This window comes from Saccopteryx bilineata, chromosome 10, assembly GCF_036850765.1.
Source record: "Saccopteryx bilineata isolate mSacBil1 chromosome 10, mSacBil1_pri_phased_curated, whole genome shotgun sequence".
NCBI classification, from domain to species: Eukaryota; Metazoa; Chordata; class Mammalia; order Chiroptera; family Emballonuridae; genus Saccopteryx; species Saccopteryx bilineata.
In genome coordinates, this window is record NC_089499.1 from 9,857,681 (window position 1) to 9,881,705 (window position 24,025).

General features: G+C 41.3%; 1 protein-coding gene across 3 annotated transcripts in view; it reads right to left on the reverse strand.

Annotated features, from left to right (window-relative positions):
• KIF15 (kinesin family member 15) overlaps nt 1–24,025 on the reverse strand; it is a 64,081-nt gene that overhangs the window by 16,903 nt on the left and 23,153 nt on the right. For 2 of the 3 annotated variants that reach the window (XM_066245040.1, XM_066245042.1), the window contains exons 9-29: nt 23,102–23,227; nt 22,827–22,949; nt 20,684–20,807; nt 20,067–20,143; nt 19,630–19,839; nt 18,814–18,991; nt 17,030–17,195; nt 15,783–15,924; nt 13,173–13,370; nt 11,751–11,858; nt 11,288–11,393; nt 9,087–9,252; nt 6,371–6,521; nt 6,063–6,148; nt 5,016–5,085; nt 4,556–4,642; nt 3,882–3,986; nt 3,030–3,152; nt 1,915–2,061; nt 1,343–1,444; nt 658–822 (exon numbers count right to left, since the gene is read on the reverse strand). In XM_066245040.1, coding sequence (XP_066101137.1) covers nt 658–822; nt 1,343–1,444; nt 1,915–2,061; nt 3,030–3,152; nt 3,882–3,986; nt 4,556–4,642; nt 5,016–5,085; nt 6,063–6,148; nt 6,371–6,521; nt 9,087–9,252; nt 11,288–11,393; nt 11,751–11,858; nt 13,173–13,370; nt 15,783–15,924; nt 17,030–17,195; nt 18,814–18,991; nt 19,630–19,839; nt 20,067–20,143; nt 20,684–20,807; nt 22,827–22,949; nt 23,102–23,227 — 2,760 coding nt within the window. The remainder of the gene's footprint in view (nt 1–657; nt 823–1,342; nt 1,445–1,914; nt 2,062–3,029; nt 3,153–3,881; nt 3,987–4,555; nt 4,643–5,015; nt 5,086–6,062; nt 6,149–6,370; nt 6,522–9,086; nt 9,253–11,287; nt 11,394–11,750; nt 11,859–13,172; nt 13,371–15,782; nt 15,925–17,029; nt 17,196–18,813; nt 18,992–19,629; nt 19,840–20,066; nt 20,144–20,683; nt 20,808–22,826; nt 22,950–23,101; nt 23,228–24,025) is intronic. The other variant, XM_066245041.1, reaches the window with a different exon arrangement.

Sequence of the window (24,025 nt, forward strand, 5' to 3'; positions counted from 1 at the left end):
TCAGCCAAGTTGGCCCAGGTGCTGAGGATGGCCCCATGGCCTTCACCTCAGGTGCCAGATTGGCTCTGGTTGCAATGGAGCATCGCCCCCTAGTGAGGATGCCAGGTGGATCCCGGTCAGGGCATGCGGCAGTCTGTTTGACTGCCTCCCCACTTCTAAGTTCAAGAAAATATAAAAATATATATAAATACAAAAAGAAAAAAGAAAAAGTTCAACAATAGAGAAATGGGATAGAGTTAGTTCATAGAAACAAAAAAATACAAGGTACTCAATCTCAATCCTAAATAAGAACTATATAAACTTAAAACAACGATGAAGTAATAAGCTTTAGACATTAAAACAGCAATGGTCTAAAAGTGAGATGCACTGCGTTGGCGTGGTTGGTGCAGCCTATAGGATGGCAGCACCGTATAAAAGCAGAGGGGTAGGAAGACAGCGCTCAGCCGGGTTACAGACGCCGGAGAAGCTCTAGAACAGACAGGAACCGGCGGCACCAGCAGCCTCTCGAACAGCAGGCAAGTAGCCGGGGTCGGGGGGAGCAGAAGACTTTTCTGTCTACCTGTGTTCTGGGCCTTTTCAGTTTTGTATCCTCGGTAACCATGGGAGATACTACTTATTTTAAAACATTAAATTTATTGGAAACAAGTACCCAGTTACCTTCATTCTGAGGATTTCGGCGTTTTTGATTTCTCTGTCTTCGTTTAGCTTTGTTACAAGGTGTTGCAGAGAAATCGTGGAGGCCCGTCCGACTTCTATCTCTTGTTCTTGTGTTTCCAGGAGTTTTGCCAAATGTGTTTGAAAGTGAGGTGGTGTTTGGGGGCTCTAAAATAAAATCAAATTTCATCCAGGTACCTGATTAAGTGATGCTATAAATTCATTTTAAATGTTTATGCCAAGCATATAGAAAATCCTCGGGGTATTTATTTACTTTTTTTTTTTTTTTAGATTTTATTTATTCATTTTTATTAGAGAGAGAGAGAGAGAGAGAGAGGGAGAGAGAGAGAGAGAACAGGGGGAGGAGCAGGAAGCATCAACTCCCATATGTGCCTTGACCAGGCAAGCCCAGATTTTTGAACCGGTGACCTCAGCATTTCCAGGTTGACGCTTTATCCACTGCGCCACCACAGGTCAGGCAGTCCTCGGGGTATTTAGCTTGTCATTCTAAATTTCGTCCAAATAAAATATAAAATACCAGAACCTTTTTCTCAAGTAAAAAGAAGAAAAGGTGTTAGTGAAAATATTTTTCTATAAAAAGGCAAAGGTATGGTCTTAGCAATTTCCAAACTTTTATCACTCAAAAAGCTTTATTCCTCCTGAAACACACTCTTTCTCTGAAAAGTACCTGGGGATACTCGGCAGCCGAATCCATCACGTGTTCTAGTTGCCTCATTTTGAAGTTATATTCATTCTTTTTCTGTTCTACTTCCTCTTTCTTTTGGTTTAACTGGGAAAATCAACAGATGTAAAGTGACAAGTTAGAAAAGAATATGGGACCCATGGTCCAGTTAGAACAGCCGATCTTCCCTAAGTATGTGGAAACAGGCTGTTAACATTTGGGGGGGATTTAATAATTTAAAAAGCCGTAACATATGAAAACAAACAACAAACCCACAGCAACTTTTATAGTAATAAATTATAAAATCTAGGACTGCCACTCATGTCTGTATACCTTAGCTCCAATTACAACCTTCCTTCTCCCTTTCTTTCACAAATTTATTTATACTTTGTTCTTAAGCTTCACAAATGAAAGGGACACTTGAGGAAAAATACAAAATATATAACAGCAGCAGCCAAAAAGGGTGAAAATCAGCCATCGCCTTTCACAGCAGTTAGAACTTGCTGGCACATGGCAAGGATTGATGGTGGGCAGGAAGCCCGCGGGAAGCCCCCAGACAGCCCCCCCCCCCAGCTTACCTCGAGCTGAAGCTCCCGGATGAGGGTCTCCTTCCGGGTCAGCTCTTCCTGGGCAGACTGCAGGAGCCCCGAGTGCTTTCTTGAGGCCTCAGTGAGCAAGTTCAGCTGCTCAGTAACGTGAGCCAGGTCCTCACAGAGCATGTCCCTCTGCAAGGGCAATCCCCACAACGACAGAATTTCTTAATTCTGGTTCTCCCATCAGGATTTGCAAATCATTATTATAAGCGGTTTTTAAAAGGTTAAAAAGATTTAAGGGAAAACATTTTTTTTTTTTTTTTTTAAGGGAAAACATTTTTTTTTTTTGCTTGTGTGGCAATCCATTCCAAGACAAACCAAGCAGTTAATATTAGTAAATAGGCCTAAATATTACAGTAAATTTATATAGGTATCCCAGCTGAGGGTTAATCGCACTCTAGTCTCCTCCCTTCCCTCACCCCCGGGGTCAGTTACAGGAACTTACCATGCTGTTAGCACAAATGCATGAAAATAAGTCAACTAGATGAAATATAACAATGTTACCCTTATCTATTAATGCCTAATAACCCTGGGAAAAATGGATCTAATTATGACATTCCTTTAAAAAACTCTCTTTGGCCCTGGCTGGTTGGCTCAGCGGTAGAGCGTCGGCCTAGCGTGCGGAGGACCCGGGTTCGATTCCCGGCCAGGGCACACAGGAGAAGCGTCCATTTGCTTCTCCACCCCTCCACCGCGCTTTCCTCTCTGTCTCTCTCTTCCCCTCCCGCAGCCAAGGCTCCATTGGAGCAAAGATGGCCCGGGCGCTGGGGATGGCTCTGTGGCCTCTGCCTCAGGCGCTAGAGTGGCTCTGGTCGCAACATGGCGACGCCCAGGATGGGCAGAGCATCGCCCCCTGGTGGGCAGAGCGTCACCCCATGGTGGGCGTGCCGGGTGGATCCCGGTCGGGTGCATGCGGGAGTCTGTCTGACTGTCTCTCCCTGTTTCCAGCTTCAGAAAAATGGAAAAAATAAAAAAAAAAATAAAAAAAATAAAAAATAAAAAAAAAAAATAAAAAAACTCTCTTTATCCACCTCATTACACATATACACATACTGATAAGTAATAAAGCAAAACGAGAGTCATGATCTGTTAGCACTGACCTCTAGGTCTTCAGAGAGTTTTCGCAGCCTGAGGGTTTTTTCCAGATCCAGAATCTCCACTTCCTGTCTCTTAATCAACGCTTTGCTCTCTTCTTTTTCAGCTAGAGCAGAGTTGTATTTACACTGCAGAAGAAAAAGTTAGGAGACAAGAGTTTTCTGCTTTATTATCTGTATTTTTACATTTTTAATTAATTTTGAATTGATTGATTTTAGCAAGAGAGGAAGGGAAACAGGCAGAGACGGGAACATCGATCTGTCCCTGTATGTATCCTGACTGGGAATCAAACCAGCCACCTCTGTGCTTCGGGACAATGCTCTAACCAACTAAACCACCGGCCAGGGCTATTATCTGTATTTTTAGGTTAAAATAACTTAAGAATGAGTCTGAGTTTCAAGGTGATAACCAGATTAACACAAATTAATGCAGTAGCTAACTGTTGAATTAAGGAGTTGAAAAACAAATGCATGACGGCAAAACGGAGTAAAACAGTCCTACAGGTATCAGTGAAAACCGTTGGTTTTCTCATCTTTCTCAGGAGACTGCTGTCAGCAATGAAGGTGGATGGCAGCAAGCTCCGCTGGAAACAGAGCAGTGGGGACACTGACCAGAACCCTCCCCTTGCCTCAGGGAAGGAGGAAAACTGCCATGTAACTCAGACCACTGGCACGGCACGTGAGCACAGTAAAGGTTCCGTGGGTTTACAAACACAGACCCCGGAGATCTGTAACTCGGATTTCCAAATCTGTCTGACCACAGAATCTCTTTTCTGACGGAGCATTTGTTAACCTGTTGAGGAGTCTGTGAAGCGTGTCTCATGTTCAACTTGAATACTTGTTGGTGACAGAACTTACATCAATGTCCTTCAGTTCTTGCTTAAGGGTGTCTATGGATTCTGTCTTCTCACGGACTGATGTTCTCAGCTGCTGGATCTGGCTCATGAGGTCAGCTACAACTTCCTGACAAGGACAGAAACACTATCTTCACACCCAGTGACATTAAAGAAACCATTTAGAATGACAGTTTATCTTTCCTAATGACCACATGTCAGTTTCATTTAGGCAAAATTTATGTTACATGACCTTCTTAATGTTTTTGATTTATATTGTAATGGCTTTATACCATTTTACTTAATCATTTGCCTCGGTTTTATAACAGCTTGATATGTAAGGGATTTACACCTAATTTTATCCTTGGATATACATACTATGTTTATTATTCTAGCTGAAGTCAACACCAGAGATTTGAGAATTTGTACCATGGGGCTTAGAGTCAACAAGAAAGGGCCACACCAACAGCAACCTAGTTAGAAGGGGCAGGATGTATTTTAGAAACACTGCCATCAAGCAATATGGAACAGTCTGCACTTAAAGTTATGTGGAAAACTAACTAGCAGCCTTAGAAGGTAAACAAGGTACAGGTGCATAAAAAACACTAGCTGTCATTCACCCCGAGAGCAGGTGACTGCAACATTAAACCGACACTTACAAAGAAAATAGAGAGGAATGCAGCTTTAACTGCTCTCTACCTTGTCAGCATCTCTAGACTTCTCCAGACAACTGATGACTTTTTCGGTAGCACACAAACTCTCTTCTAGTTTCTGTACTTTTGCCATCTATGAGAAAAATAAATAAATATTCTTAGAAAAATCACAAAGTTAACTATGTGCTTTTTTTTTTAAGTTGAAATTTGCTTTTCATATTATACAGTATACACCTGGAGTAAAACCTGAAAACAGTAAGTTGGGTTAAAATACAATGATTTTGTGGACTCTATCAGAAGGTCACCAAAAAATTATGATAATGGCCATCTGGGAGTTAGAAAAACAGAGCTGAAAAATAATAATAAAAGTAACCAAATCCTCCATCTTTTTATGACCAACCCTCAACATATAAAAGCTGGGACACTTGTTATAATAAACTTCTTTCGACATCAGGAAAACTTACAAACCTCAAATTTTAGTGTCAGAGTATAAGACACTTACTTACCTGCTGTTCACACTTGACCATCTCCCTCTGTTTCTCCTGACGCACAGCCTCAAGAACATCTAAGATTTCTCTGGAAGAGAAAAGTTATCTTTTACTCATGACTTCATTCAATGAAAAGTGGAACTGAGTCTACTTGTACAGAAGAGGTTTAATGCAAGCAACTATACTTTATTAGGCACAAACTTGGCGGTAGGCATTGTATTCCTGTAGGAGTCAGAAATCTGAACCCATTTCTTCAACAAATATTGAACGCAAACCCATTTTCGTGCCATCAGTTTCTTTTTCTTCAAAGGACTTAGGACTCCCAAACATCGCAAACCACATACAGTATTTATTACCTAACTGTGCTAGAGTGTAAAACTCATGAGGGCAGGTGTATTTTGTTGACTGTCTTATCTCTAAATGTTCTGGTGTTGGCCAGAATAGTGCCTGGCTTGCTGGCTGTCACTAAGCATCACTAAGTGTTTAAATGAATTACTAAATGTTAACTATTTCCCAACCAGATGTTTGCATCCACTAGATGTATTCACCAATCTAACAGGGACTAGAAGAAACTGTCTCATAGTAAGAACACTATAATCATCTAATGAGTAAACAAATACAAATCTTCTCATTAGAATAATAATCATTTGGTTGGCTGAGGCCAAGAGATTGACAGAGATCAACAAGGAAAAGGATTTGGAGAAAGGGAAGAAAGATGATGGCATTCATATTAGTGAACCAGGAGAAAAGAGAGCAACTAGAAAAAGAGTAGAAAGAAAGAAATAGCAGTCCCCACCTTCCAATAACAAATACTGTGATTTATTTATAGAAGGCCCTGAGTTCTGATCACCACCATTCATTTAAATAGTACCATGGCTAGTTATTGAATGCTTTAAAAAATTAAGTTTCTCTACATAGCCATTTATATGAAAAAATGATGTTCATTTTTGGAATGCTTTAGAAAAAATAACTTTACAGGGAATTAGCAATTAAGAAAAACAAGATAAAGACTGTGGTAGTAAATGATATTCTAGTTAACTAATGGAAAGGATAAATAACACTCACTTAGAACTGTTTTCTTTATCTTCTTCAAATTGTAATAATAATTTGTTATTGCGTTCTTTTTCTGCCTCAAAAAGCTCCATCAAATTCTAAAAGATAACGTAACATTAGATTTTAAGTAACTGTTACTAGCAATGTGTAGTCAAAAACACATCAAGTGGCTTCTGCATGGCAGGCAGCACAGGCCTGGCCAGGTTGGGCCCGGCCAGCCAGGAAGTCAGGGCAAGGTCAGCCGTGCTTGCCCTGCACTCCGGTGAGCAGGCACACCTCCAGGACACATTCGATTACAGCCAATGCCCTTCTTCACTTACATTCAGATCAGATTTCAGAGTCTCATTTTCTTTTTTGCAGTTTTGGAGGTTTTTTGAAAGTTGGTCAATTTCAAACTTCATTACTTCTTCTAAGTTTTCATAGGAATCCTGCAGGCAGGCTTTGCTCTCAAGAAGCTTTTCATTTTCTAATCTTTATCAGGAAAACATTTCACAATGGTAAATACAAACGTTAAAACATTAAATGCAGTTCCAGTCTGATTATCTGCAGTTCGGTTTGCCCCAGCCGCAGCCCGTTCCCAACCTGCAGAAGCCTGACTCACGTTCAGCTCCTCAAGAACTCACGTAAAACGTCCATGACGCACAGACACGTAAGACAGACTAAACCACGCAGTGTGATGGAAAAGGCAGGGAGGGCATGTTAGCCTGTAGCCACCTTCTATCTTTCTTTCTCCCATGGTTTCAAACACACATACTGAATTGATTAGCAATCTAGGATGGTACGAATTTAGGGAGTTTCAGACCTAACCATCATGTAACCTTGAAACTGGCCATTAATTTAGTTTTGCTGCTAGCTCAACTCTATCCACTCTTTACCTAGTCTCCCAAATCTACAAAGGCTTTTCCGGATAGCCAACATAGCTTCCATCCGAGCAAGAGCAGAAGCTCCTTTGGGACAGGACCATCTTTTCATTCCCAAGATTATCATTTCCAGCTTTTGAGGTTTTAATCCTCTTTCTGCTCCCCAACTTACTGTGACATGCCCAAACATCCAGAGCTCAGCCAAGAACTAGTAAATAATAAGCCTGACCTGTGGGCCATGTCCCAACTTTTACACAGAAGGTGATGAGACAGGGACCTCATCCACTTTGCTGACTGAAAGCAGAGCAGAAGCAGCAAATCAGAGCTACAGGCAGGTGTACAGACAGCAAATGGCAGCCAGGGGGAGCATATGTACCGACAATACTAACTATAAATACAGCAAGCAAAACAATTCAAGAAACGGAGCGGAGCTGTGCCATTTCATGCAGGGAGAGTTCCACGTGGAGGATAAGCAACCCAACAGGTGATGTGCTCAGTGTTAAACCCGAGATGTTGAAAACAATTAAATTATGTTCAATTTTAAAAGCAAGGTAGAACTTCGTATTTTTAAGATAGAATTTATGTACATAGACAACTACAGTGGATCCTTAACATTTTAGATAAAGTTAAACTCTGACATGTAAACATGAGGAAATTAATATCCAATAAGATGCCTGAGCAGGACCAGGCGGTGGTGCAGTGAATAGAGCGTCAGACTGGGATGTGGAGGACCCAGGTTCAAGACCTTGAGGTCGCCAGCTTGAGCATGGGCTCATCTGGCTTGAGCAAAGCTCACCAGCTTGGACCCAAGGTTGCTGGCTCGAGCAAGGGGTTACTCGGTCTGTTGAAGGCCCACGGTCAAGGCACATATGAGAAAGCAATCAATGAACAACTCACAACAAAAAACTGATGATTGATGTTTCTCATCTCTCTCCGTTCCTGTCTGTCTGTCCCTATATATCCCTCTCTCTGACTCTCTTTGTAAAAAAAAAAAAGAAAAAGAAAAAAAATAGAAAAGATGCCTGACCAGGTCAACCTGGAATGCTGAGGTCACTGGTTTAAAACCCTGGGATTCCCTGGTCAAGGTACATATGGGAATTGATGCTTCCTGCTCCTCCCCCCTTTCCCCTCTCTCTCCCTCACTCTCTAAAATACATACATACATACATACATACATAATCTCATTTTAAAAAATACAATGGTAATTTTTCTAATCACACTCGGCAGGCCAAATAAAAACATGTCTGTGGGTGGATCTGCCTGCAGATCTCATTTTCTTCCTCCATTTTAGTTCTTTGTTGTATATTCAGAAAACATACAAGAACTACAGGTTTTAAGTTTTTCAACTTCTATGACAATTAAATTCAAAGTTGTCTATTATGTTTTCTAGGTTGAGCACTCACACTCATCATACTCACAGCATCACATTCAAAGTGTCCATTATTAAATGACTGCCAGGGACCCAGGGGACAGTATCAAAAATATAAAATGACTTTCCAAAATGTTATACAAATAGCTAAAATTAGGAAGGAAAAAACGGAATAAACTTAAATCTTAGATTACTGTTTCTTTACTGCCAGCACCTGACTAAGCAACCAGCCTCTGGAGAGTTACTGTGGACAATGGTGACAACTACTGATTTGGCCTCCCTTGTGCTGTCCCTTCTTCTCTAAGAGCACAGCTTCCCTCTGGAGCAGGCACATGCCCTTGCTGGGCCAGTACCACTCACACCCTTGCTAAGCGGGTCCAAAGGCAAGCACGTGGCTCAAGCAGGACCAGCTCCGCTTGTCCCTGGGACTGACCAGTGGCTGCTGGGGGACTCTTCTGCACAGGAGCAGTTACACTAGGAGACAGACCATGAAGCACTGAGGCGACCTGCTCCCTGTCACACAGAGGGAGGCCCTCAACAGGACAGAACGAGGGCAACAGAGGGAAGCAGAGCAGGGACTGAGAGAGAGGGAGAGACAGAGAGCAAGGGAGACAGAGAGAGACGCACACTGACGACACCATGTGAGATACAACCTAGCTTGTCCCTGAAATCACAGTCACTTCTAAGGCGTCCCAATATCGTGAGCCAGTACAATAACTCCTGCGTTGCTTAACCAGCCTGTGTTGGGTGAACAGCATGTGCACTTCAAGGAGTCTAGGTGACAGGCCAGTCAAAATAAAAGTCTACCTGACGTTTTCTAGTTGAAGCTTTATCTGCATGTGTCTTTCAGAGAGGTTGTTCAGTTCTTTCTCCTGACTCTCCTTGAATGAGCTATACTCCAATTTCACCGAAGACAGCTCCTTGTCAGCAGAATGAAGGACCATTCGCAGGTCATGCACCTCACTTTTCAAAACTAAAAGACAAACACAATAAATCCTTAACACGCTGCTCTACACATATTTTTTTTTTTTACAAAGTTAGACAAATAAAGTTGATAGGTATCTTCACATAATCAGCAAAAAGTTGATGTGAACAGCTAAGTGGTAGGCACCTAGGAGCACCAAGATTTCTATTTCCTTCTCCTTTGTTCATGGTTTTTGGTATATTTCTACCAAAAAAGGGAAGAATTAACATCATCTGTCCCTAACTTTTAGGTTACTTGATTTTCTGCATTTAAATGTGTATCGCCTGAGCAGGCGGTGGCGCAGTGGATAGAGCGTTGGACTGGGATGTGGAAGGACCCAGGTTCGAGACCCCGAGGTCTCGAGTGTGGGCTCGAGACCCCCAGCTTGAGTGTGGGCTCATCTGGCTTGAGCAAAAGCTCACTAGCTTGGACCCAGGGTTGCTGGTTCCAGCAAGGGGTTACTTGGTCTGGTGTAGCCCCACAATCAAGGCACAACTAAGAAGTCGCAACGCGCAACAAAAAACTAATGATTGATGCTTCTCATCTCTCCGTTCCTGTCTGTCTCTCCCTGTCTATCCCTCTCTCTGACTCTCTGTCCCTGTAAAAACAAAAACAAACAAAAAAAAGAATGTGTATCAAAACTCTTTGATAGAAAAGAAAACAATCAAGGTTATTTCACAAATTTTAAATAAGACCTAATCTTACCTATTGAAAACCACTTGGAAAGGTACCAGAACTTTCTAAAATGAACTAAACACTTTTGGTCTTCTAAGAGAACTCCAATTGGAGGTAAAATTAAGTAACCTCTTAAATAAAAATAAATAAATAAAAAAAACCCTGAATGGCTGCCCTTGTTGTCTGAGCACTATTACAAGCTACTGTAAATACTCTGATGAAAGAAGAAATAAACTGGGAGACCTGTGGTGGCACAGTGCGTAGAGCATTGACCTAGAACGCTGAGGCCGCCAGTTCAAGACCCTGGGCTTGCCACCCAGTCCAGACTCACACAGAAAGTAAGGTGATGCTTCTTGTTCTTCACCTCCCCCCATCCTTTCTCTCTCTCCTCTTTCTAAAATCAATAAAATCAATCCTAAAACAACAACAAACAAACTAGGACTCAAATGATGATCCCACAGCTATGAATATACATCATCATGCAATTTATGCTTTATTGTCTTAATATTAAAACATTGTTCACGACTGTAATTGAAAAAGTAAAAACAAATGTTAATAAAAAAAATTCATCCTATCAAGGTAATTTATTTTCAAAGTAGTATTAAAACTGTAAACAAACAGTTGTATCATTTGTTTGTGAGCTGTCCTGAAGGAAATTACTCTTTATGACACATTACTATTAGCTACCAGCGCTAGACAAACTCAAGTCTGATTGTTTAATTAAAACAAACCAAAAACAACCAACCAGCCCTGGCCACTGGGTGCCTCAATTGGTCAGTGTCGTCCTGATACGCCAGGGGTAGTCAACCTTTGGACACCTACCACCCACTTTTGTATCTCTGTTAGTAGTAAAATTTTCTAAGTGCCCATCGGTTCCATAGTAATGGTGATTTATAAAGTAGGGAAGTAACTTTACTTTATAAAATTTATAAAGCAGAGTCACAGCAAGTTAAAGCATATAATAATAATTACTTACCAAGTACTTTATGTCGGATTTTCGCTAAGTTTGACATAATAAATCTTTATAAAACAACTTACTATAGTTAAATCTATCTTTTTATTTATACTTTGGTTGCTCCGCTACCGCCCACCATGAAAGCTGGAACGCCCACTAGTGGCTGGTATGGACCAGGTTGACTACCACGGTGATACGCCAAGGTTATGGGTTTGATCCCCAGTCAGGGCACATACAAGAATCACCCAATAAATGAATAAGTAAAACAACAAATTAATGTTCCTCTCTTTCCCTTCCTCTCTAGAAAAATCAATTTTAAAAAACCCCGAAAAACATAGGGACAAGATTTATTGACACGAGTGAAAAGAGAGCTCCAGCAGTTGAACGACAAAGCTCCCAGTGATTGAAACTTACAGTCATTCTTAGTCTGTGTGTCCTGAAGCTGCTTTTCAAGGACATTCAGTTGTGAGAGATGTTCCTGCCGCTGTTTGCTCCAATCACTTCTCTCTGATGAGAATAGCTGTGGGAAACAGATCAATTTCCTGGAAAAGGCATACTGGCCAGCTGAGACACACTCCAAAGTATCACCTTGTTTCTGCTTTTAAAATCTAGTTTTCCAGTCTCTGAGCAGAAGAAAACTGACTATTCCCATCAACCACAGACAGGATGCTCAAGAAAGGCAAGGATCCCCGCAGGCACCTGAACGGGCCGTCCCACGTTCTTCTGGGATCCCTGCGCTCTACCGACTAAGAGGGCCAGACCAGAGCTCAGACCCGGGCCGTGTGTCTCATTATCAGAGCAGTATGCAAAGCAAAAACGTAGAGAACACAACTCAGATCAGCGTTGACTGGAGTCTGAGGACACGCCCTTGTCTTACCTCCTGCATTTGCGCAGAGTGATGTTCCAGTTTGTCAATGCGCTGCTGAAGTTTCAGGTTTCTTTGCTCTTCTTCATCCAGCTTGACTTGAAGGGTGCTCATCTGCTCCTACAACACAAAAGCTTCAACTTAGAGAAACTCTTTTGATGGAAATCAAAATCATTCCACTATTTCTTCTGCATTAAAAACAACAACAAAAACTTGGCCCTGGCGAGATAGCTCAGTAAATTGGAATATTGTCCTGATGATACACCAAGGTTGTGGGTTCAATGCCTGATCAGGACACATACGGGAAGTGGCCAATGAATGTACAACTAAGAGGAACAACAAATGAATGCTTCTCTCTCTCCCTCTCTAAAATCAGTTAAAAAAACAAACAAAGAAAAAACACCTCAAAATCTCATATGGATAAACGTAACAAAGGCCTGCTTGGAGCCAGAAGACAATTTCAAAAGAGTATATTTAATGACTTCTCTTATTTCAGAATTATATTTTGTGCTGCATCAATGTGGACAATTTGAAACATATATGAAAGAAGTGATTACAATTAAAATCATGGATTAAACCATAGCACCATCTTGAGACTTCTGAGAAGCTTTCTCAGGGCTACATAGAGCAACTTCACGAGAAAGACCTCCATGCCATAAAAATGGCTAAATTTGATCCTAGCCAGTTAGCTCAGTTGGTTAAAAGTGTCACCCTGAAACGACCATGTTGCAGGTTTGATCCCTGGTCAGAGCGCACACAGGAAGCAACCAATGAATGCACAACTGAGTGGAAAAACGAATGAAAGCTTCTCTTTCCCCTCCCCTCCTTCTTTCTTCCTCTCTGTTTCTAAAAATAAAGAAATAAGTAAGTCAATAAATAAACAAACAAGCCTGGCTCGACAGCTTGGTTGGTTGGAGCGTCATCACGGAGCACAGAGGCTGCCGGTTCAATCCCCAGTCAGGAGCAGCTTGATGTTCCTGTCTCTCCCTGTCTCGCTCAAGAATAAAAGGGGTGTAAAATTTTGAAACTTGGGATGGTCTGGTTCTTAAATTTTACTGGACAGTAGAACTTTTAAGAAAAATTAATGACCAGAACTCTGAGGTAGACAAATTTCACATTATTTCAAATATACCAAAAGCTGTCTAAAATTTCATCTGTAATGAGTCTTTCAACTATCTTTCTTTTCTTTAGTAGACACAGCACTGTGCCATATAAACAAACCAGTTCCAGAACTCGAAGCTCGCGGCAAACTGGTCTCTCCCCATGAAAGAAAACCAAAGCCCCAGGACATTGGAAAATATCCTATTAAATATCGCAAAATTAATTATAAGAACAAGAGTAGGCTGATTTCTAATCCAGGGACCTTCACATACCCATACTTACAAAGGCAATAAAGAGATCTGAACACTGATTTTTTCTGAAACTAATCATTACCTGCACCATTCTAAGCTCTTCAGAAACGGCCTCAAAAGCTTGCTCATTCATCTCAGGTGGAATAGGCTCATTTAAGATATCATTATCTAATTTGCTAGAACTCGGAGTGTGCGTAGACCCAAAACTTCCCATTTCTGGGCTTAATTTTGGTACTGGTCGAGACCGAAGTTGATAAGCCTTGGTTGGTGTAGTTATAATCTGCAGCAAAAAATGATTATGGAAAACACCATCAGCACACATGAAAACATAACTGTGTGAACAGAGAGAATAAAATTCAAATTCTATTCATCAAAAGGAAAAAAAAAGTATCCCTGAGAAATAACAGAGAATGCCCAAGTGGAAACAAATCGATCAACTTAAGACAGATGTAAAAAAATTCTAATAACATTTAGAAAAATGAAAATTGATAGGCCTATTCCAAACTTTATACAAAGAATAAATCAAAAGAACAAATTGGGAAGACTTCCCTTGCCAATATAAAAACACATTATAAGCATACCGTCCTTTTAAAAGTGTATTATTAGCATATGGAGAGTCAAACAGAACATTAGGAAAAAAACCCACAAAGTCCAGAAATAGAACAATTTATATGTGTAATGTTTAATTAGTAAAAAAAATAGACTATTAAAAATATTAAATACCTGTGCCATACCACTCAAAACAAAAGTAGCAGATTCATTCAACATCTTGGTATCAAAACAACAGTATAAAAATAGTAAAATAAAGTAGAATATACCCTGGCTGGATAGATTGTTAGTTAAAGCATCATCCCAAAATGCAGAAATTGCCAGTTTGACCCCTGGTCAGGGCACATGGAGGAACAGATGGATGTTCCTGTCTCTCCCTCTTTCTTCGCCTCTCTCCCAAAAATCAATTAAAAAAAATTACCTTTATAAGGAAAAATAGCATTTGTTGGCTTAAATAAATCACAATATATCCGTACAATAAATGCTTGTTACAACTGCAAACACAAACAAAACCAAGTTTTAAAAAAACAGAAAGTTCTCTTCAGATATAGAACAGATTCTAAAATATTATGTTTAAAAAAAAATCACAGTATCGCCTAAACAGGCAGTGGTGTAGTGGATAGAGTGTCGGACTGGGATGTGGAGGACCCAGGTTTGAGACCCCGAGATCGCCAGATTGAGTGTGGGCTCATCTGGTGTGAGCAAAGCTTATCAGCTTGGACCCAAGGTTGCTGGCTCGAGCAAGGGGTTACTTGGTCTGCTGAAGGCCCGTGGTCAAGGCACATAGGAGAAAGCAATCGGATGTGAGGGCGATCTGGCTGCAACATCTGTCACCCCATTGATCACCAGGGTTGATTCAGCTGATCTGGCTGGCTAGGCAGATGTCCCCTTCCTCCCTCACTGCTCCATGTGCATCCCTCCCGAAGCTGCGCGCTTGGTTGAAGAGGACGACCTTCCCTGCTAGAGGAGAGGACCGTTCTTCAGTCAAGAGTATATGAGTAGCTGCGCTCCCCTGCTAGAACCTCCAAACAAGTCTCAAGAAAGCAATCAATGAACAACTAAGGTCTCGCAACGAAAAACTGAAGATTGATGCTTCTCATCTCCGTTCCTGTCTGTCTGTCCCTATCTATCCCTCTCTCTCTCTGTAAAAAATAAACAAACTACCTTTAAAAAAATAATAATAAACTTAAAAAAATATATCACAGTATAGAATGTTGTATATTATATGTTTGTGTAATATTTAAAAAAAATAAAACTAAAAACCTACCCCAAACCTAAAGACTTGGTGACATTGATTGCCTCCAAAGACAGTCTTGGCGGGTTGAACAGACAGCAAATAGAAAGACTCGTCACTGTGTCCTCTTTGTACTTTGAAAAATTCCAATCATGTGAACTACCCATGCACACAAAACAATAAAATCACTTTTAAAGGCAGTTTCTTAGTGACACAAACAGCATCACTGCTAAAGACAGCATTAGATAGATACATGTCTATTTATTATTACGTTGAAGATGTACAAGGCTTCAGATAATTTGGTACAAAAAGCTAAAACCATCAGCCGCGGCAGCTCCCTAACCTTTTGCTTCCCTCGTGCATTCTTCTCACTCCTCTATCTCAGATATTCTTCTTGTATTTTTTTATTTTTTTAAATGAAGGCTATGGTTATTTAGGGTAAACAATGAAAATCCCCATTGTTTCTCGAGATCCTTTGTAGTCCTTGTCTTTAGGATATCTATGCTTCCACTGCAAGCTTTGAACCAGGATACATTTTAGCAAAAGCTGCCATTTACTGAGGTCTGCCAGGTGCCAGCCATGCTCATTACCTTAAATAATGCTCTAATAAACCTAAAAAGCAATTGAATTATTCTCATGTTCAATTCACAGACAATGAATACAAGGCTCAGAAGTCAGAAACCCTGCGTGAGGGGAGCAACAGATTAGAGTCTGAACCCAGTCTGACTCCATGGTGCATCCCTCCTGCCCCACCCTGCCAATGGGACACATCACAACACTGGACTCCTGTCACCCTGGGGGAACTGCCTACAAGGGACTCCACCTGCATGTGGAGAAAATCTGTGCAGACAGCATTAACAAGATGAGATGCCCATGGCTGAAGACGGAAGATGGCTTCACTCTACCTACCTTCAGTGTTTCGGCATGAATTTTATTCAGCTGAGAAACTTCTTGCCGCTTACAAGCTTTTGTTGCTTCCAGAAGGTTTTCAAGATTAAGGTTTGCTTTTTGCAAAGACTGAAGCTCTGATTCTAATTCAAGCTGCCTTTTCCTAATAGATATTATAAAATTGAGTATTTTAGGTAACAAGTAATGTCATACATTTGTAGAGTATTATGTAGTTTATATTTCACATAACCTTATAATTATTTCTTTGAAGTCTTAGTTTATTACTCTCATTTTTCAATTGGGTAAATTACAGCTCAGAGATGGGCTACTGTGTAAGGTGTTCAGCTAGTATATAGTAGATCTTTGATTCAAACACCCAAAGAGCCCATGATGATTGCAACTGTGATAGGTTATTTTTAAAACACTTCTATTTTAGAATAAAATCTCAGTTATAAAATGAATGTGGTTTTCATTTGGTTTCTTTTATGAAAAGAGCATTGAGTAAGAATATTAACAATTCTGAAATTTCTACAAATTCAGATTTAATTCATAACAGTGATTTAAATGTGGTGGCTGGATGGACAATGTATATGTAAGTTCAACAGACACTCATCTCAACATTAAAACATTCATATTACCTAGTTCAGTGGTTTTCATTGGAGACCAGTGATGATAAAATTGACTGGGGAACCACTACGGCAGAAATCACCCTGAGTATAAGCAAATTCGTCTAAGATCACTGGGTCTATAATCTTTATACATCAGGGTGGTTAACTATTTTGTGGAACAGCACAGAATTTGTGGTGGACCGGTCTGCAGATCGGCGGTTGAAAAGCACTGATCTAGTTCATTAAATATATTATGAAAGAGCTAGAAGTTTATGGCAATCATACCTCAATTTAAAAACAATGTATAAAGCCCTGGCTGATAGCTCAGCTGGTTAGAGCACTGTCCCTATATACCAAGCTTGTGGGTTCGATTCTCAGTCAGGGCACATATAAGAGTCAACCAATAAATGCATAAGTGCCTGGACTAATAAATCGATGTCTAAATCTCTCTCTCTCTCTCCCCTTACTCTATTTCTAAAACCAATAAATTAAACATAAGAACAGTGAATAAAGATAAAACAAGAAGCAAGTCGTTTTCCCTCATGTCAAAACAACTTAGTTGTTATATGAAAATTTACTATTAAAGTAAAACGCTCAGTTAAATGGTCAATGCCAAAACCTAAAACAATAGGTAAGTATGAATGTGCATTTATACTTTACCTAGTTAGTTCTTTGAATTCTTCATACTCTTGCTTTGCATTATTCAGCTCTGTCTGAATTTGCAGGAGTTGGGCTTTTAGCTTCTCTGTGTTTGCTAATGAACACTGGTCTTTTGCAACTTTAGGAGAGAATCCTTGCTGATCTGATAATAAGGAAATAACGTGGTCTTTGAAAGACAAAAATAACAATACATTATCTAGTTCTCTGTCAGGTATCTGTCTTTAAGCGCAAGGAGGAAAAAATAAGAAATGGGTTGGAAGGTGGCCCCTAAAATATAAGAGCCTATAACTCAACAGGAGACACAAGACATGATGCAGCAAGGCAGAGTATTAGAAGTTGTGTTTGGAAGCTGAGAAGCCACAGGATGGGACAGGGGCAGATTTAAGACCTGAGGACTGGAGCCAACAATGACTGAATGACAGCACACACGCCGGAGGGGAAACATGGCCAGGTGGGTCGGGCAGGAATTAGTACTAGCGGCTGATGGTACCAGTCAATGAATTTTTGGGAAGGAAACAAATAGCAAAGGCAGCAAGTTGGAAGAACTTGATACCACCTACCAGGAAGAAAAGATTAATTTACAGAGATTCCGTAGAAAACTGAATATGTGGAAGGGAGTCCCACTGTGTCACACAGGGAAATACTATATTATGTAACAGTTGCCTGAAAAATGGCATCTCTTTTAAGATGGTGGGGTCCAGAAATTACTATTATTATGTTTCAATGGTAGTAAGTCAAGGTATAACTGAGGTCAAAATGGTCAAAATAATAAGAGCATTGTACAGAGGAGTAGATGAAATAATATAGAAAACCTGACTTTAACTTCGCATCTAAAATTCGTGTCTCCACAACCCAAACACTGAGAATTTTATTCTTCTACTAAGTTATAAACAGAATGGAAGAAGACTTGGAAAAGGAGATTTTAAAAAGCAAGCAAACATGCTTCTTTATGAGTGTAGAATGAAAAGATGAAAACTTTTTCAATTTCAACCTAAACAGAAACAGAGGCTGAGACAGGGTATGATAAAACACCATGAATATATTCACCCTAAAAATGGAGTAACCACAGACTTTCCTACCGAATTCCAGAGCAAGAATACCAACAGCTGCCAAGCCTGTTAAGTTAGACTCAGTGCTAAATAAACCACTTTCACAAAAGTAAAAGTAAACCTATGGAAATATCGTGTAATTGACAGTGTACACTAGCAAGCATGAACAACAAACATGACACCAGGTCCAAGCACTGTGCCGGGTGAACCGTGAGTCCAATCACACTCCCTCCTCAGACGAACCATAAGCAGGTGACAAACATTTCAAGTCCACATTCATTCATGTGATGCTTAGTTACCAGGGGTGACACTAGGCTCCTCTGGGGCATTGCACTGCTGCAACCTGAGCCATTCTGGCACCTGAGGCAGAGGCGGTGGAGTCATCCTCAGCACCTGGGGCCAATTTGCTCTAGTGGAGCCTTGGTTGCAGGAGGGGAAGAGAGAGAGAGAGAGGAAGAAGAGGGGGAAGGGTGGAGAAGCAGACAGGTGCTTCTCCTGTGTGCCCTGGCCAGGAATTGTACCTGGGACTTCCACACGCCAGGCCAACGCTCTACCACTGAGCCAATTGGCCACGGCCACGAAAATGACTTTTGATAACATAAAATAAGTATGTACTTAAGAAATCAGCACCCCAGGTCTAGAGGCTAACACGAAGACCCTCAATGCAGGGAACCTGAATGCTCTTTAAAACAGTCCCCTGCCCCTACAAGGCATGTATACAACACCAGTTCTTACCTTTCTCCTTTTTTTCTGTGCCAGATGCTTCAAAGAAAGCTTTCTCCAGCATGGCAATGGTCTGTGTGTCCAACTCTTGGGCTCTTTTCACCGGCTCTAATGACCTCAGTCTTCTGTTCTCCTCCCGGAGCGAGTGGTTTTCCATAGCATATTTGGCGACTCTGGGGTGGTGCTCGATCTGTGTGACAGAAGACTCACAGGCTTATGTACGAACAAACCTATCCTCAGTGAACAAGTCTTTCTGACAAGCCACTAGCAACCACTGTGAACGCCACAGGCACTGCTGCTGGTGCTTGCGAGCAGAGGCCAACTATGTGCACATCCTACAGCTCCAGGCTGAACATCTGGACCTGCACCCTTGAAACTGTCACCCACGCACCTCAGAGATATGACTAAGGGAGAACGTGCAGCAGACTCTTCATGCAGAGGAGAGTGCTTAGATTAATGACATGAAGAATAGAACAGGGAAACTACTGACCAGGACTGAGTGCCCTCCAAGACACACTATGTGGAAAGGGCAAGGTACTGAAGAGTGCATGGTGAGCGTCATTTGTACAAAAAAGATAAAAACATACACTCATGTTAGTTTGAATATGATGCACAAAGCTGATAACTGGTTATCGCTTCCTTTTAATGATGTGCCTGTTTCAATATCCATCCTCCCCAGGCAAAAGGGAAAACAAGAAAAATCTTTAAAGGGCTGGACGATAAAGAGACTGCTGATTCAGAGGACCGCAGCTGCGCACTGGGGCGAATTCCCGGCCCTGCTGGGCCGAGAGCTTCCCTTCAGGTCGACAGGAAGCGTCCTGTACTCACTTGTTCTCGCAGAGTCTGAATCTCGTCCCTCAGTTCTGACAGCAGCCGGTCTTGCTCCTCCGGCAGGAAACTTCCCCGCGACTCCTTATGGAGCTTCTCCAGGCGCATGATCTGATCCTCTCGGAATTTCACAATCATTTTATTGGACTGAATAAATTTCTCTTTTTTGAGGGTGAGGTCTTCTAACTGCGTAATCCTTAATACGAGAGACTTAAGAAATAATAATTTGGTTAAACATAAAAAGTAATTCACCATCTCTAAATTTTCATAAATCAAGCAACAAACATCAATTTCCCATTTAAACTCAAAGGCAAAATTAGATTTTTCACAGCCTTCCTCTTATTTATTGGTGACATTTATCCTACTCCGAAAGGCACCAACCCCATAGTAAAGCCTAAAATACCTTGCATCCCCTTTATATTAATTCAGTTTCCTACCTTCTTCTCCTGTTCAGACTTCTTAAAGAATAACATGGCTTCTTGGAAATACTTCATGTAATCAGTCTCTTCATTGTCTGTTATTGACCCAGTTAGAAAGGGACAGGGGAAAAAATGTTTATCCCTCAAATTTGAAGAACAGGAGGTGAGCTAAAACAGCCTCTGACTGACTACTCTCAATTAAGGTAAAAGAATCAAACTGTTATCAACAGATAGTGGATTTTAACTTAACCCAGTCCAGATATCAGCTATTCTTTGAAAAAAAAAAAAAAAAAAGCCTCTCTCATCCTATTTAGTAAACATATAGATTACATATAACTGAATCTTAGAAGTGGATCAAAATGAATTCATTAGTATACCTTTTTAGAAGTTTTATTATTCAAAATTATTTCTATTTCTCCTTCCCACCTATCTCGCAGAACTCAGACCTATGGAGCCAGAGCTTGCATCTGGTTACAGATGAAGTCCCATGTCCCCATACAGGTGAAATAAGCAGAAACAGACACTTGTGGGAAATTTTGGGTAGCATTACTGTGTTGTGCCTATGGTTGGAGGGTTTTCATCCTAACGTCCCCATGTGGTCTTCCTCAGGACAAAGAACACTGTGCTCATCTTACCCCTCATCAGAAAGCCTGCTGGCAGTATCTGCCCTGAAGTCAGCTGGGCCAGCTGCTCTTTGAGCCTCTTCACTTCAGCTTGGAGCTGGCTCACATTGCCCTGGGTATCTTCATTTACCACTGCCTGTTCAAGAATTTTTAAAAAAGAACATTTTGTGAGTTGTATAGTTTTGTTTATATTTGTACAATTTGGAGTGATTTTGTCTCACAAACAGTTGAAAGGGCCACCGGGACCGCAGGTGCTGTAGTGGGGAGGAAGTTTCCTCTTCGAGTGTTCAGACCTACAGCCAGAGACTCTTCCCTTCCCCACTACTTCTGCCTCTGCGCCCGCTTGTGTCTCTGCTCTATTGACTATCCCTGGGCCCTGCTGGGCTGGGTCACCAATGGGATCTGGGTATGCTCACCTCACACTGCCTTCTTCCTGAGACCTGAGAAGGAAAGCCCGCCCCAGGGAGAAGAACAGAGCCCGCAGTGGATGTGGCCTCCCTGTCCTAGCCTGCTGTCAGGGCTGCCTGAGCTCCATTAGCTTGGCAGAAACCAGCCCTGTTCAAGGGAATCCAACCCTGTAGTTCTAACAGCACCTCCTAAAAGGAAGGGTTGGAGTTACAGCTCCACTTCCGTTTTAACTACCACATTTAATGCTATTTTAAAGAAGTGCTCCCTTAAGAAATTTTCTTAAAGAAATGTCTTATTTGAAATGACATCTAAGAAGTCCAAAAAGGCCCACAAAACGTACAGGGTGATAAAAAGAGCCTATAGCTGAGCACAAATCAGATAAAAGGGACGGAGATGTGAAACACCCACCACTCCAATGAGGAAAAATCCCCAAGGTGCCCACTATATTCCTGTCTGAAGCCAAGTCTATGCATTTTGAAAGGTGTAATTAGTTTACCCTTAGACAAGTCCCAGACATCCCAGCCACTGCCGCTGCCACTGGGGGCTCACCATTGATAGTGACTAGTGACAGGCTCCTGGTTTGGTTGTTTCATGTGTTAACAAGCCATTCCTAGTAGCTTCTGATTTTTAAGGCCAGCCTCATTATAAGGCAGTCTGTACATTCTGACATCATTGTCGCATCAGTGACATCATAATTAGTTCCCCAGTCTAAAAAGTTCTAGAAAATCCCAAGAGATATGGTCAGGAAGCTGTAATGATTTTGTCGTCCTCACATTACAAATACCCCACAACAGGGTCATAATCCAATAAAATGAAGGACTAAGCCTACACTGTTCTGACTTACCCAGGAAACCTGGACCCCTTCATTCCTACCATGATAAGATAATCAGGGAGCATACTTTGCGGTAAGAACAGTCAATAATTTCTCCTCTGAAAGACAGAAGACATGAATCTGCCAACTTTGGGCCTGATAATTTTGCTTGGAACCAAAGGGGCCTTCCCCCTCTCTAAAACAAGCAGGTGACTCCTTGGTCTTTTGACAGTCGCACCAGGAGTTAGCAAAGTACACCTTGCTCATGGGCCACATACAGCCTGCTGCCTCTCTAGGAAAGTTATGTTGGAACACAGCCATGCTCATGTGCTGACGGATTGTCTATGGCCACTTTCTCTCTACAAAAGCAGAGTTGAGTAGTCAGGTCAGCGACTATATGGTCCAAGAAGACTAAAATGTTCACCATCTGGTCCTTTACAGGATGAGTTTCTGACCACTGGTCAAGTAAGCTTCTTATTTATAAAGAAGAACAAAGAATAGTTGTTGTTATAGGCGATGTGAAAGACAAAGTTCGTCAACATCAACATCATCAAATTGTTTTCAGGGTGAACCCGACCACCACCCAGCCAGTCTCACAAAGAGACAACTCATTATGCACCCTCACACACACAGCTCTGTTGGCAAGGCTGAGGCACATAAATTCAGTCTCCAATGCAGTTACAAAGGATAAATTCCCCTTGCCCCCCCCCCCCCCAAAAACACTAGGTAAACAGTAAAAACCAGTAGATCTAATTTAGGTCTCTCAAATTACATGATACAGAAGGCTAGGAAAGATTAAGATAGAAATCTTGCTTAGAATTCAATTTTCACAATGAAATATATAAAAACTACAGTTAATATTAGGACAGTCACAAAAGTGAGATACTGCAAGCTTAAGTATTTGTCCAATTTACTTCACTGTACTCAGTATTTTACCTTATTTTTAATCAGCTTGGCCCTTTGAGCAAAATTCAGTGTTGACAGGGTTTCCCCAAAACACCTGGACCCAGGATGAACGTTTGCGATGATGGCTGTTCTGGCGTTACCTCCGAGGGAATCCTGTTGAACGATGTGAATGTACACATTTCCAGGGGAGAAACAGAAAGTTTCTTAGCAAAGAAAATTCACGCTCTTAGCACCAAGGCTGAGAAATTATCCAACTACCGGCCACAGTGAGGACTTTACCCCGAGCAGCCCCGGGAGGACTTTACCCGCAGCAGGAAGGTGAGCTTGGAGTCTCTGTAGCAAACGTGTCTCTGCTTCCCATTCCCCACATCGACCAGGGCGGTGATCACCTGGCCCAGGCAGCTCAGGGACCGGTTTATGTTACCTGCTTCCTAAGGAATCGGGTAAAAGGACAAAAGTTTAGCTGGACTAGTTTCTTGTTAGTATTGTGAAGTAAAATACACCTAGCAAGGTGACCATTTTGAATGGAAAGGCAAGTCATGAACATAATAGTTAAGGATAACTTAACTTTTCAGCAAAAAGATGTCCTCAGCTATTTCCTGACCTTTCCTATTTGACACACATGGCAATTTTAGTATTGAAACACAAACACAAATATCACACGAAGGGAAAAAGAATCAATGTCATCTCATCACTGTAACAATTTTAAATTGACCTATAGTGGTAAAAACTAGAAAAGAAGAGAAAAAAGTTGTAGTAATGCACTAATAGGTATATTTTTCAATGTTTTTATGTTAAAATGCACACTACATTAGAAGGGTGTGGTAACTCATTAGACACCCCCACGTCCCACTAAGTCATTGATAGACTTATTACAAGAAAATATTCAGTCTAATTCTCTAATGTTTAAGAAAAACCCTTTGAAGTAGTGATTTGGGGAGAAAAGAAGATGTAGGATAGGTATGTTACACAGGCTTTCTGCTGTAGGCAGCGTATTTCGATACCCAGATCTGCAGTGGCGGGAGCACGGGACAGAGAGGGGGAAACGAAAGCAAGATGCTCCGAGTTCCGAGCTGCTGTTCAGGCAATCAGAAGGCTGGGAGCACTGTCCATGGAGCTGAGCGACACACTAGTGTGCGAATCTCAGCTCTACTCAGCTGTGTGTCCCAGAACAGTTTGACTTCCCTTTCTTTAAAATAGAAAGGTTTACAGTACCTACTTCCCAAAGT